Here is a 14,557-nt window from a genome sequence, read left to right as displayed (position 1 = left end):
GTATTTCCATGATCTAGCGTATAAAAATCAGCAAGGCAAAGTCCTTACAGTATGAATTGTTACGTGACAGAAGAGGAAAATCTGGAGAGCCCATACCAAATACATAGCTGAATCAGACAAACCCAGTATACTTATGTGGGAACATCCACAGCTACAAAGTTTACCAGATTAGCACCACCATCCCAAATGTAAGCTGGCTTTGAATTTGACCAAATTGAAGTACCATCCGACCACTGCTTTAGAGAGCATTTCCTTACTAAAATTTCAATTTCCATTCCAAAAATGCTTCAGCATTTCATCCTGTTCAAAGTATAAAACAGGGCAATTATTCTTCTAGACAGAAAATGAGGGATAGCTGATGATGGCCTTGGTAGTTGCAGTCTCTAGCTGTTTAAATCTAATCACCGGGCAGATTCAAAAATCGCAGTTGAGAGACATCAAAACCATTTTCCACAAATAAAGATACCATAAATTGAGCAGTAAAGCTAGAGTGTGGTGGAAATTTTGCTGTTTTGTCTGTACCTGTGTGAATTTTTCAGTGAATAACATACAGTGCAAATTCTAGCTTGTTATCAGGACATTTTTAATATTATTGGTCAATCACCCATGTTAAACTAAGGTGCTTTTTCTTTTTTTAATGGTTGTCTACTTACCAGACCCCAATTTTCCATATTATTGCAGAGGAGATTAATAGTTTGACTCTGTGATGTTGCTTGGTGCAGATTTGGCAATGCAGCCTTCACAGAGATGAATAAGTATGCATTCATCTCTTCACAGAGATGAAAAAGTAAGCCCATGGATGTGAAAAAATATACTTCCCTTGAATGTGAAGGACTTGAGATTTGTACTAGTTTTGTCCTAGCTCGTGGCCACAGACCATACATTCTCTTCCTGACAGCAAGAGCACGCAGAAAGAGAAGATACTCATAAAAGTTGCATGTTCTGAGGCACCACCCGCATGCTACACCCTCTTGACAGAAAGCTGGCAGCCCAGGAAGGACGGGGACACAGCTGGTGGAGGAGTCAGCTGGGCCAAAATTCCTGATCCCAAACATCTGCATGTAGCAGCTGCGGATCTGGGCCTCGCAGCACCTCCAGCCCTGGCAGCCTGACGAGCACAGCTGCCTCGCTGATATTGCATCCCTTAACGTAAAACAGCTCCAAGAGGGGCAGGACCACAAAGCCACGTAACGCCCGTCTCCTCACCAGGGCAACGTGATACTTCTCCAACAGCTCCTTCCCAAATGGCCCGTGCCCTGTAGCTCACGTGAAACTGAACATATACCGGGTTAATGCAGACGCACTACTGACCAGCGCGTTCTAGGGAGACAAACCACACAACATGATGTGTCAGAATTCACACCACAATGCAGTGTGCCTACATGCGTACTGGAAGCAATCAAGCCACAGCACTGTGGAGCTCCATCTACCCTAACCAATCCGCATTAGAAGTTTGGGGAACCCAGATAACCCAGCACGCAGTAAAGATTCACCATGTCATTACCGTGTCTTACGTACTCCCAGCTCTTATTTCAATGTAAACTGCATGCGGCCTCATCTCCTTCCTGGGATCTGGAGGGTAATCACGCCAATCCAGAAAAGGAACGTTAAAATTTCAGCTCATCAAGCATTCAGAAAAAACAAGCAAGTACCTTCAAATAGCGATCTTCATTTGTCACAGCCCTCACTCTGCCCCTTAAGAGTACCTATATATATATATATATGAACAGGAATCAAGTCTACACTAATCACTAGAGGGAAGGATCACAACTTAACCAGCCAACTGATTTTTTCTCCACTGTAGGAGTCTGAAGAGTCTTCTGTGCTTCAAAACCAACCCGGAGGCAGCTTACAGACTGCTCTGAGGAACTCAGTAGTTACACATCCACAACAGCTCTGGGAAACAAACTTGAAACCAAGAAAAATAAATACGAACAAAAGAGAAAGTACATCTCCTCCATCGCTTTAGTGGAGAACTGCAAAACCTAAATGCAGTGTATGCACTTGGAATGCTTATTTGTTTGCTTTGAACTGCATTGATCAGAGAGCTACCAGATGCTTTGGGTAGTCACGCTACCAAGCTCTGAACAGAGCTGCTGAAACAGCCACGCTAATGTCATATTTAGTCACCAGGAGAGGCATGATAAATACAAACTATAATTCTATAAAAATTCTTATGACTCATTTCAATTTTGAAACAGGCCTTGTATGAGAAAACTATTTCCAAGATCAGTTTTAATGCAACAAGAAGCTATGAGTATTCCTATATAAATAATAACAAAAGAAAATCTACAATTGCTTACAAATTTTAAGTGTGAAAGAGTAGTTTGGGCTCAGACAAATGTTTGCATATGTTTAAAGGGCAAGTACTTAAAGTTGAAATAATCTTACTTAAAACTGAAAACTGTCTCTAAAGCAAGAATATCACTATGAAATAACCACCTATCAATGCTAATTGAGTATCATTTTTTGGCAGAGGCATGTCAAATGGCTGTTAGGAAGGCTGATCTTGACCCATATCCTCTCCCCTGGTTTATGTCTGGTATCAGTCACTGACAGTGTTCATTGTGATCCTGACTGCGCAACAAGGCGAGATATGACCTATCTTATTTATCTCTGTCACGACTTGATCTCTATTCACCAGAAATGATGGAAGGCAACAATGTCTGAAGGACCCGGGCCCGGTGACACTGAACACATGGTTGACTACAACATTGTTCTGGATTTGCCTTGGTATGAAAAAAAGGCAGTCAAAAGGAAGCACATGTATATCAATTCATGTGGCAAAGATAGATAGTATAAAACAATGAAGATCACTAAACCATTCATTACATGTTAGCTCTGTGATCAGCAAGTAAGCACTAACTATTTAATTAGTCAACTAATTAGTGACAGGCAACATGGAAGGCTTCAGATGTTCTCAGACAAACGCAAAGATAAAAAGCCTAATTAAACAGCAAGCATTATGCTAACTATTGCCAAACAGGACAGATGTGCAGGATATTGTATAATACTGTGCTGCCAGATAACGGCAGTTGTAGCTGTTCCGTCAGAAACCGTGTTTTAAAAATCCCTGCTATTTCTAAGCTCATCTCAGACACCTTTAACTCACAAAGGGAGAAGCCATCCTGCAGACAAAACCCCACAGATTTACTGTGTTAGATTCTAATTCTACTTTAAGAAAAAAAGTTCAGCGCTTTGACAAAAATATACTTTGATCCATTTGCTTTTTAAAGGCAATAAGTATTTCAGTGCACCCACATGGAAAGGGAAATCTATTTCACAACATTTTCATACAAAATATTGTGATCTTGTCACTATTCATTTATTGCTATTTTGTGTAGCACATTATGTATATTTCCAACACCCTCAGAGAATAAGTCATTGTTTACACCAGAGGTTGGATTAAGGAGGTTTTCAAAATCATGGATTAAAAAGGGTTTTCCCTATAATCAGAAGACAATAACGCTTTCCACAGCTATATGCAAAGAGGTGGATAAACAGCTAATTGGTTCACTACACTGGAACCAATGACAAGATACTGCTGTGAGCAAGCTTTTTGCCTTCTTGCAGCCAAACTTCAATCACCTGCTGTCAGGGCATACTAGTTAGCATGCTGTTCCGTGAGTCACCCACCAGAATAAACTGCAAATGCTTTTTTTTCGTAACTTGTATGTTCTTCTGGGCTGCTGCTGCTGCCGCCGTGACTATCATTCTGAAATTATCAAAGAAAAAAAGAAGACACAAAAAACCCTGCCCTCCTGGTAAAATGAGGTTATTTTTTAAAGCATCTCAGTGCTTGGGAATATGAAGGGCTGGGCTGTAGCTTACATACATTTAGAGGAACACTGGTTTAACTGAGGACTATGCAGCTCAGCATCCCAAATTCTAGCTGTTCACACTTTTTAAAATAATGTATTTAACTGCAGTTGATATTTCTCCTGCTGAACCTCACCACCTCCAAGAACTGGTATTTGCAGAACTCTGAACTGAACCCATCACCCCTTTTCTCATATTCATAGGTACTCATATCCTTTACTCATGAAAACAGATTTTACGCTTGCAAATCATTTTCAGATAGAATTTTCACTGAATACTTGAAAATTGATTACTGAAAAGTTTTTTCATTTATGAAAATAGTATACGCATACTTGACCTCAGTGGGGATGACAAAAGGAGTTTTAAAAACTTCATTCAGTCCTAAATCAGACTCCTTTTTAGGGTCTTCATGTAATTTGTCAATGTTAGGGGCTCATAGTACTGCAGATATAAGTGGGGGGCAGGCACATATTTACTGGAATGTCTGATAAAACTCTTTTTCTTATAATTCCTACCCCAGACCAAGTCACTCAAGGAAAACTAAAAATAAAAGACTTGTATTTTAGCTTAACCCCTCTCTGGATTTTCTTTGATTTGATTCACTCCAACACTGGAAGGGCTTTCTCCCCACATCCTACAACAAAGGGGAGGCAGGAACGCCAGTCAGCGCTAACAGTTTGGAGGGCAGAGAACAATAGAGGCTGAGACTCTGTGTTGCTGGGCTGAGCTGCTTTTCCACAAGGGGAATATTTGTTCAGTTGCTACTTCTTGTTTAGGACTGGACATCACTCAGAGTTTACACCGCTTTAACAAATGGTCTGAGGCTGCTGCAATTTATAAGCCTTGTCTTAGTGCTAGAGAGTGACCTAAGTCCTGGCTTTGTGCAAAGGGAAGCATATAATTGCACTGCCCAGGAGGAGCCTCATGCAGGAATTGTGGGAATCACAATTCCTTCCCTGCTTGCCATGCTCCTGCAGGGAAGTTAATTACTGCAGCAATTTATGATGCATCTCACTCCCCCCTTTGCACAGCGTCTCAGCTCCACGGCCCAGCTTCTCACGTGTCGGACAGCAGCAGCCAAGGCGCAGCCTCCGCAGCCCTTTCGCACCTGTGCCTACTGACAGCGGCCGTGCACGAGGAGAAGGGAGGCCAGGCTCTGTCTGCATTACTGCCAGCGCTGCCACCTCCACCACATGTCTTTTCCTTGAATAAAAAATTCATAATGCATCCTAAAGAAAAGTTGCACTATAGCTGAAAACACACGTCTGCATGCGAAGACGCTCCAAGAAAAAAAAAATCAGCAGGAGATGTTTATTTGAATGGTGAAACACGAATAAGATCACCTTCATGGACCTAGAGTTAAAGCACAACGGATGCAATTCTCCAGGGCTCGGAGTACCCGGAGCCTTAGGAAGAAGCTTCCCCTACTGGCAGGTCGTTCCATGTACTCATTTGCACCAATGTGGGTGCACCAGTGCTGTGACTTCCGTGACAATCTCTGTTTCCAGAAACTCCAACCACAAGGTAACGAGCCACAGCGAAAGACCGAAGCAGCGTTTTGTAGGACAACAGTTCACGGCACACGGTCCCCCTTTGCAGCATGGTTCGGGTGGGTAAGAAGCGGTGCCCACGGCTGCTCCACGGCACTGCTGCAAGAGCGACAACACTGAAGTTCCCAGGAGCACTCTGCCGTGGCGGACGTGCCGCAAACTGCAGTGCCACTGCCCCAGCACAATGGGAGCGAGAGGCAGCCTGCTGCAGCTCTCAAGTGAGGAGAGGTAATTCGCATGATTATTTCTCTGCTCAGTGAAAAATATATTTCTTCAGTCTCAAACAAGTTGAAAACACTTGTAAAATCTAGTTCTAATAACTGTTATGTAGGCAAGTGAATTACATTTGTGTGTTTCCATGGTGACTGATAATGTAAAATAATTAAGTATGAAGAATAATGAGGAGAAAACTACTTCCTCTTTTTAAGGATTAGGGGCTTACAAATCGATTCAATGTAGCTATTTTTAGTGCATGTAACCTTTGCAAAGAATGTTAGAAAATTATGAGTAAATTAAACTAAATTGTATTAAAAGGCCTTCACACTGATCAGAAGACTATCTGCTGCTGATGTAAAAAAATTTTAAAAAATTTCCTACATTTACACATGTATTAATAAAAATTCTGTGACATTTTGCACTAAGTGCTGACTGCTCGCTTTTTGCGTTCTCAGAGCAATACTCAGTTCCTCTTAAGCGGGAGCGCTCCATTTGTGCGGCGCTGAAGACAAGCGCTCTCTCCTGTGTACAAGAAGGACATGTTCTCAGGAACGCTTTGCTAGAATATGGTACAAACAAAACTTCTGGCTGAAAGTCTTGGTGGAGGTATCTCAGAGGAGGATACCCATAAAGGACTGTCCCACAGACACAATACTACCTGCATGCCCTGTTCACTACAGAAGGACTTAGCTTCTGGCTGACAGACGTGTTTGGAGCCTAAACATGCTTTGTTTTTCCCTCTCAGTATTTTATACTGAAAGCATGGTAATAAACAGCATAGGATGAATAACGAGAAGGTGGCTAATAGTTCTAAAGGACATTTTTAACAGAATTTTGCATGGAACTGAAAGCATAAATGGTGCTGAGAATGACAGGATGAGAGGAAAATTATTGTACCCCAAGAAGGGATGCTCTACAGGAAGTCAGGAACTAAGAAAAGAGAGTATTTTTCCTTCACTGCTCCAGCAATATAATGACATCCATAAAGTGCTTCAACCTTTTCTCCTCTTGCCATATTGGTGTTTTGTTTTGTGATGTTATTAATGGTTGATACAGAAATACTAACTCTTGGCTTAACTGGAAAAGACAGGCAAAATTTTCAATTCTCTGCCAATGGTAAGTATGCCAGCCTCCCTTAAGTTTTAGCAGCGAACATTTTGCTGTAACAATTTTATATTCATTTCTGCAAGTCTTTCAAGACATTCCTAGTACTTATGCTTAAGCTATGGAGGAAAACAATTGCATAAAAGGAATTGCATTGTCACATGCACAGTCTGACTTCCTGACAACCCCCTAAAACTGGTGCGGAGGGGCCACCGGCACAGAAGGTGCAAGCAGAGAGATATCAGAGAGAGAGCACCCCTGTCCTAACTGTCAAAGTCTGTAGGACAGCAGAACGTGTCCACAAGTTTACTCTGGCTTAGACAGTGGAAGGCATAAAAACAGTTGCTTACATTTATTACCCTTCTCAAGCAGTCTACACCGTTTATATTTACTCCAGTTTGGATAACTCAGGGTAACCAGAGCAATTCAATTTGCAGTTCTACTGCTGAAAAATTCTTTAATGTACACTGATGGCCTGTGCTCTTGGTGGGCCACCAAGCAGGCTGGGGCTGCCAGAGAGCAGTGTCCTCTGCTAGACCTTTCCCTCACCCACTCAAGGGTCTACAGCAAAAATGGCAGAAGGGCCAGAAATTACAATTTTTTGGTTCCTGAACAATCCCAAACATCTAAAGCCTCATCAGAATCAAAGGTACCAAAAGGTGCTATAAGAATCAAAAGAATCACAGTGAGATACAACTCACCAAGCTGATGTCGTACATTTCTGCCCAGCTCTGAAATCACAGCATCACAGTGAGGTAAGAGAAGGGATGGATTCACACAGTGATTTGTGATCCCACTGGGCACAAACAGCTTTAAAGATCAATACTGCTTTGGAGCACACATGAAGGGCTATGGACTTAACCTCCACTTATCGGATTTTTGCGTAAGAACAACAGTCAAAGAGATTTTAAGTATGTGGAATTCCCATTTTCAGTGTGCCTTCACCTTGAGGTTCTAAGAGCAGCTTTGTCAGCACTTCTGAGTTCCAGAGTCAGCCAGGATGCAGGCAGGTATCCCTCTACATCTGCAGACACTCTGACCTGTAACATCCAGTACTTGGATACAGACTCAAAGCACGCTTCTAAAGGGAGGAAGCAAGCCCCTTCAAGCAAAAGGCAACATATTCTTCTCAGTAAAGGAAATCAAATTAAAAACGTACCAAAAAATGAGTGTTTCCAGAAAAGAGATTCCGACATCGGATGCACCAACCACCACAATTCTAGTGTTGATAGATGCTTTAGAATCCAGTACCAGCTTTCGGTTTATGTGGTTCAAAGAATAACTCAACTGTAAAAAATATGTAAAATGACATAGAAATGCATTAAAAAAAAAACCAGCAAAAGTCTGCTAAGAATCATTAAACCATCAGTGACATATTACCTTGCATTTATACAAAACTTATTACGGCTCACTGACATGACTACTACTGTGATTTCTCTGTGCACAGAACAAGATAACACAGTAGGTAAATGGTACCAAAATGTTGAAATATGTGCATGCCTGCTAGGTCACAGAAAATTAGCAGAGCTTAATGGTCTGGCTTCTGGTAAAGATGCTATGGAGTCCTTGTAAGACAGGAGAAAACACTGCCTCTTCTATAATTTACTACCATTTAGCTAACACCTGGGGAACATACATTTACATAATGTTAAGGCCATTTTTATACCTTCTAGAGCAGTTTTTTACTCTTGCTGTTTTATTTATGGAAATGGTTTTACTTGTAAATTAATTAGGAACTTATATCTTGAGTGTCTTTGTGTGTTTAATTGAAAACTCTCTTACAAAATGATAGAATTAACCTTCTTTTTTCTTAAATACAGAACAGCTACACTGAAAGCCAGGCTGTCAAATGAGTAAACTAGTATCTCAATGCCACTAGGATCAATACTCTGGCCAAAAATCTTACTATAAAGTTTTTAATTACTAGCTTCTCAGTTTCCATTCTTCTTAATGCATACGTTGGTTAAGACAATAAACTCCATGTATTTTTTTTTTAATTTGTGTCTCTAGGTCTCACTAGCTAAGAGAGATTCTCAAAATAAATATGCAAGAAAGGGTCAAGAGATAATATTGCATTTGACAATTTTTTTCCACCCTGAACTACATTTAGTTTTCAAATTTCTGATGAAAGACAGAGAAATACTTTCCATCTTGCGGCACCGCACCCTTTGCATTTTTCTTACTGCTTTGGGTTGTATACATTCACTTTCACACAATGCTTAATTGCACATTCATAAATGCACTGAAGAGACAAATAGAAAATGGAGCTACTTTTGCTATTTGTCAGACACTTCTATATATTTCTGCTGTGTCACTTCGGCAGGAAGCAATCTAAGACTTCTAACAGGTTTTCCTCTATTACAAATAGGAGACAAGAGGGCTAATCAAATTGAGTCCTCTAAATTCCCCCTATGAAATTACAGTAGAAAAATATTCTCTACATATTAGTTGACAGAGTAATTCAATATATGAAGAATAAGTATTTTATTTTAAAGCTATGGTAATGACATTGGCCTTCTCAAGAAGTACATGGCACACTGAGATCACCAAGAGATCTTTTATACCATGTCTTTGCAATGGTGGAGACCCAGAGCCGACAGTTCAGCATAGCCCTGCTACAGAAGGTGCAGAATTGTCTGTGTAACACACTAGAGTCCTGTCCCATACCTTAAGGAAGGATTATGGACCAATTACTTGCAAACTGTCATTGATGGATAGCAAGTAATTTAAACTGTGGCAAAATTAAATGTCTTCTTTAGTCAGGCAACATGATTTTTTACTGCCAGATAAATGTTCTTGCGGTTGCTGTTCATCACAGTGCAATGATGACATCCAGTGGTGAGCCAGATTCATCTCAGGGACTGGGCTTCACTAAGAAAATTCCAGAAGATGTCTTAAAAAGTAGACTAGCCCATGGTGGCTGCTTAACGAAGTCAAATGTGTGAAACCTAGCACGCACCCGCAGTCCCGCAGCCAGCCCTGCACCAAGGAACGACTTCACTAGCCAGGACTAAGCCACAGAACGACTGTAACGCTGCCCAAATTGTTGTAATGCAAGTCATCTACAAGGGTCTACGAACAAGCCTAACAATCTAATCCAGAGCCAGTGCTTTTTAACACGGCTAAACACTTCTTACAGCAGGATCTGCCAGTAAGAAGGGGTTTGATCATAAATGAAAATGTAACTATAATACTTCCACATTTCAGAAACTGAAAAAAACTTTTACATTTCATTGAAAATGTACACCACTGGAAGAGATTTTAAGAAATGAGGAGATCCAATGCCAATTATTAAAGGCATGCCCCACTGCTTAAAATAAAACTTGGACTCTGTTTTTTATAACATACTAAATGGGTACGCCCCGACTACAACGTCTGACATTGTTCTGCAAGCACTGTCACTTGCAGAGATCTCATGGCACCACAAACAGGCATTGAGGACGCTGTGCTTAAAGCCCTCATCTTGGTATTCAAATTCCTCGGGTTTGTGAACTCTGCAGACAAGAGCTCTGAGAGGCTTTTTTGTGCTGCACAGAGAGTTGCAACTTTCTAGAAAAGCAATGCCTTCTGGAGGAGACATTATTAGTGATGTTTTTGCTGAAATGTGGCTTCTAACTAAATTAATAAAATGATAAAAAGAACACAAAGAGAAACTACTTGTAACGTACCTAATCAACCAAAATAACCAGACAGGAATGTCAGCAGCTAATAGGATAAACCCAATAGACCTTACAGCAATGCCAAGTTCAAACATTTCCTACTACAGTGCTGTGTTGTTCAGTTTTGTTGGTTTTTGCGTGGTTTTTTTGTTGTGTGGTTTGTTTTTGGTTTTTTGTTGTTGTTGTTAAATGTACTCTAACAATGAAATACAAAGCAGTAATGCAATTTTCTATGGAAGAGTTGTATCTAATTTATGAAATGGCTTCTGTATCAATGATACAAAGGCAGCATATGAGTAGAATATAACCTTTTTTGTTCACCACACAATGGCCCCAACACCAACAGCTGTCATGCTTCAGAAATCACCTTTCTAACAGCTAAGTACACTAAATGGCCCCAGGGAGTAAGGAATTAGGTGGATTGGTCCCATAATACCACCTTATTTTAACAAAATGTCAGGACAAATGACTACATATGTTCCCCAGAGGAGTAATCAGACATCATAATTGATAGGTCAATAGCAAGCTCTAACTTGTTTATTCTGTATCCAATTTATTAAATAAAACGGCCATCATTAACTAATGTAAGGCAAAAAGCAATAATTGCCATTGTTAGAAAAGGCACACGTAGCTCTGAAAAAAAGTATTTTCTTTGACCATCAAAAAGATTATTTCCCCTCCTGGCCACCCTGGTATCTGCCAGCCTCAGCACCACACCACCTGTCACGATGCTCCCACCTGGGAGGGCAGAGGGCCATCTACGCCCTCAATTCCAACCCCTGACAGAGGTGGCCCTTCTTGATTAAACCAGAGGGGATGTTTTTTCTTGTGGAGAGCCAGTGTCATCCACTTAGGGGCCTTCAAACTCTAGCTCCATTAAAAATGCTTATGCGTTTCTCGGAACACTCCACTGAAAACACAAACCCTGAGCGTAAGTCATGTTTTCACTTAGAAGCTCACAGCACACTCTGTGCCAGAGTAGGATTAGTTTATAGCATTAAAAATTCACACACCCTTCTACCCTAAGTAACCCATGTAAAAAGACACATGAAATAGTTGTTTGGTTTTAGCCAATGCATTTGTATGCATTTTTCCCTTTGCACCTTCAAACCAGGTAAAGCACCGTATACTCACTGTGCGCGCCCAGATCTCCCCGCCGGGTAGCCACTCAGCTTGCATATTGCCTGGGAATGTGTTCATTGGGCATTTATCCGCCCAACAATATACATTGGTGGTACAAACTCAGACGGACAATATTTTGTAGCTCCTTCTAGTTTTGTTTTTAAACATTGGACCCTGGGCTATGTCGGATTTCTAAATTTATTTCTTGTAATTGCTCTACAATAGGTCTGGTTTTATAGCAAATTTAAACAGAAAAAATGGAAACTGAGCACCCAAAAATGAAAAACCAAGTTGGACAGAGGATTTCAACTTTGACAGAGGAGGAGCACTGCGATGTTCTGAATTTTTGTTGCTAAATATATCCTAGGAAAACATCGACAGTGTGACAAAGAGCTGTAACACTCATCACTGGAACTCTCCATGCAGAAGAATTTAGTCTTAGTTTTATTAGACTCTGAGGACTTGGGCCTTGTCCAGCTAAACACACTTAAGTGTTTGCTGAATTTTAAGTATGTTAAAGTGCCCCTGAATTCAGAAGGACTGCTCGGGGTACTGTGAGATAAAGAGGGGACTGACTCATTGGTTACGTACTCAGCATCTTCACAAGTCCCTCCTTACTACAGGAAGTAGCAGGGACCCACCCGGTGGGACCTTCCCAGCCCTCCCGTGGGGGATTCTACACCTGCCTGCGATGCTTTTGTTTTAATTTAGCATTTGTTTCTGGGAAACCTGCATGACAGCTACTGCTGTACAGGATCTACATAATTTGAACTCTTGTTAGTGTAAAAACCATCAGAAGGAGGAAAAATGATTAACAAAGCTGTTCCTAGATTAGTGCTGAGGTCAGCAACAGTGGCAGGCAAACAAGAAGGTGAACAGAGCTATTTTAATTTCAAGCTCCATTTGAATCACAAGAAAAAAAGAAAAAAATAAATGTTTACCAAGGAGATACAAACAAAAATTGTTGGAAATGCATGCTTTTTCTGCCTGCATTACTATTTTTTTTTCTAAATACCAGCTACATTCCAAAAAGTCTCATTAAGAATGTCTGTAAACATGTTTTCAAAAGCTGTTTTCAAGCATTCACGGATTTACACAAACACCAGAAATGGAAGGAAAAGGAAAAAGAAAAAGAAATACAACTGTGATGAAGACTGCTGCCTGAATTTTGTCATCTTTGTTAAAGAACACTTCTTTAGTAACTGTGGCTCCATAAAGCTGGTTTGCACAGATAATACCTAGCCTTTATACAATGTCTTCATCCATAGACCTCAAAGGCTGTCATGAATGAAGTCAGTATTATTATACCAATCTTCATATGGGTAAATGCTGACCTTCAGCTTCTGGAAGCAGTCTGGAACAGTCATGCCCAGTTGCTATCCCACAAGGTATTCTTGGAGGGAGGGGAAAGCAGGTAGTAAATAGAACTAATTTCTTTTTGGCCAAGATTTAAAAAAAAAAAATACAAAAATGTAGCAACATCCAGGAACTTCAGCCTGAAATACCTTTCAGATATCATCCTGCTGGACTCCCAGCATAAATGCAGAAGGAAATACAGGAGAGGTTGAGCTGGATGCCTCTCAATTCCATGTCAAATTTATATAAACCATCCCAGGTCTATTACACTTGACATCATGAAGCTAGACTGTTTTTATTCGAAAGACAATCCAGCTGTGCCCAAAGGCACAACGGCAAAACTGGAGCTTGCAATAATCATACAGTGCCTCTTGATACAATGCCAAAAGATTGTCCCACTGTCCCGCTCTTCAGAAGTCCTTGCAAAGGACTGACCTTGATAAGCTTAAAGCCTACAACGGAGAAACACATACGGCCAGTCACTGGGTAAAGGACTCCTATGAGAATGCTTTGCCTGTGCACAGTTTGCACAGGAACAACTGACCAAGAATAAAAGCCAGCAGCTTGCATTAGTCTCTGGAAATAGCCACCAGAACGGACACTGAGCCCATCCGCAGAGGCGGATAAACCAAAACCCACACTGCTCACCAGCGATGTTAGCTGGTCCCCAAGTCTCATTCCAGATGCTACCACCAATAATCACTCGGCCATCTGACTACAAGAATGGCCAATGCCTCCACCTTGCACACAAATCCAGCATCTACAAAGGTTCACTGTGCTGACAACACCCGGCAGACAGTACTTTTAACTGACAGCATTTCCCCTCGCAGCGGAAGCGCAACTGATGCCCTACACATCCGAACGCTGGACTGAACCCCTCCAGGCTGGTGACCACGTGCGCGCCCACGGAGCCCTGCCTGCCACACACCGCTGGTGGCCGCTGCGCCCCGGCAGCACCGCCTGGCTCCCCACCACCACCAAGGTGTCGCTGAGAGTGGCTGCTCGGGGGCACCATCCCACACCAAACCACTCCAAGGGAGCGTGACGCAGGCAGGCATGTGATGCCAGGCTGCTGCAAGCGGGCGGCTGCAGACCCGGCCCTGCCGAGGAGGACGGGGATGGCGCTGAGCCCTCGCCGCCTGTGCTGCTTTGTGCCTGCGCACATGGAGACGGGTCTGCTCTAGAGAGGCAGAGGTGCTTTGGGAAAGCTGTCATGGAAACCGTTCTGCTGGGGTACCTCTCTGGCACTCGTGCTGGCTCTGGCAGTTGAACTGAGGACCAGCAGCATCCCAGTGTACATTTCTGTGCGGCACTCTGCGGCATTGGTGATTACCCAGCAACAAGGCTCTGCAGCACAGGGACTGGGCACTTCAAGGAGGCAAACTTCCACTTGCTTTTTCCCTGCTGCCTCTCTGTGCTTCCCGATGTGGGTAAGAGGAGTCTGCTCTCACTATGCAGCGCTGCTTCTCCACATCCTAGCAGTATAAACAGTGCCAGCTCCTCTCAATGACATGCCTTCTCCCAGAGAACGCCATTCATCTATGACAGGTTAACAGTCATCTTGCTTTCCTGGCAAGGAAGGACACCTATAATTTCTATATTTCTGCAATTTCATGTTTTAGCTCCTCCAGGTAAAACTGCAGGAAAGTCAAACATCCTTCAGATTTGCCGGTGACTGTACCAACAATTCAACTGGTGGCAACTGCCCTGGAAGCTGGGCATTCAGGAGCT

General features: G+C 42.0%; 1 protein-coding gene across 1 annotated transcript in view; it reads right to left on the bottom strand.

The window, feature by feature from the left end:
* CFAP61 (cilia and flagella associated protein 61) overlaps positions 1 to 14,557 on the bottom strand; it is a 118,361-nt gene that overhangs the window by 57,473 nt on the left and 46,331 nt on the right. Inside the window, exon 17 of the mRNA XM_064445506.1 lies at positions 7,849 to 7,976. Coding sequence (XP_064301576.1) covers positions 7,849 to 7,976 — 128 coding nt within the window. The remainder of the gene's footprint in view (positions 1 to 7,848; positions 7,977 to 14,557) is intronic.

This window comes from Phalacrocorax carbo, chromosome 3 (assembly GCF_963921805.1).
Source record: "Phalacrocorax carbo chromosome 3, bPhaCar2.1, whole genome shotgun sequence".
Taxonomy (NCBI): domain Eukaryota; kingdom Metazoa; phylum Chordata; class Aves; order Suliformes; family Phalacrocoracidae; genus Phalacrocorax; species Phalacrocorax carbo.
This window is presented reverse-complemented; position numbering and strand designations above follow the sequence as displayed.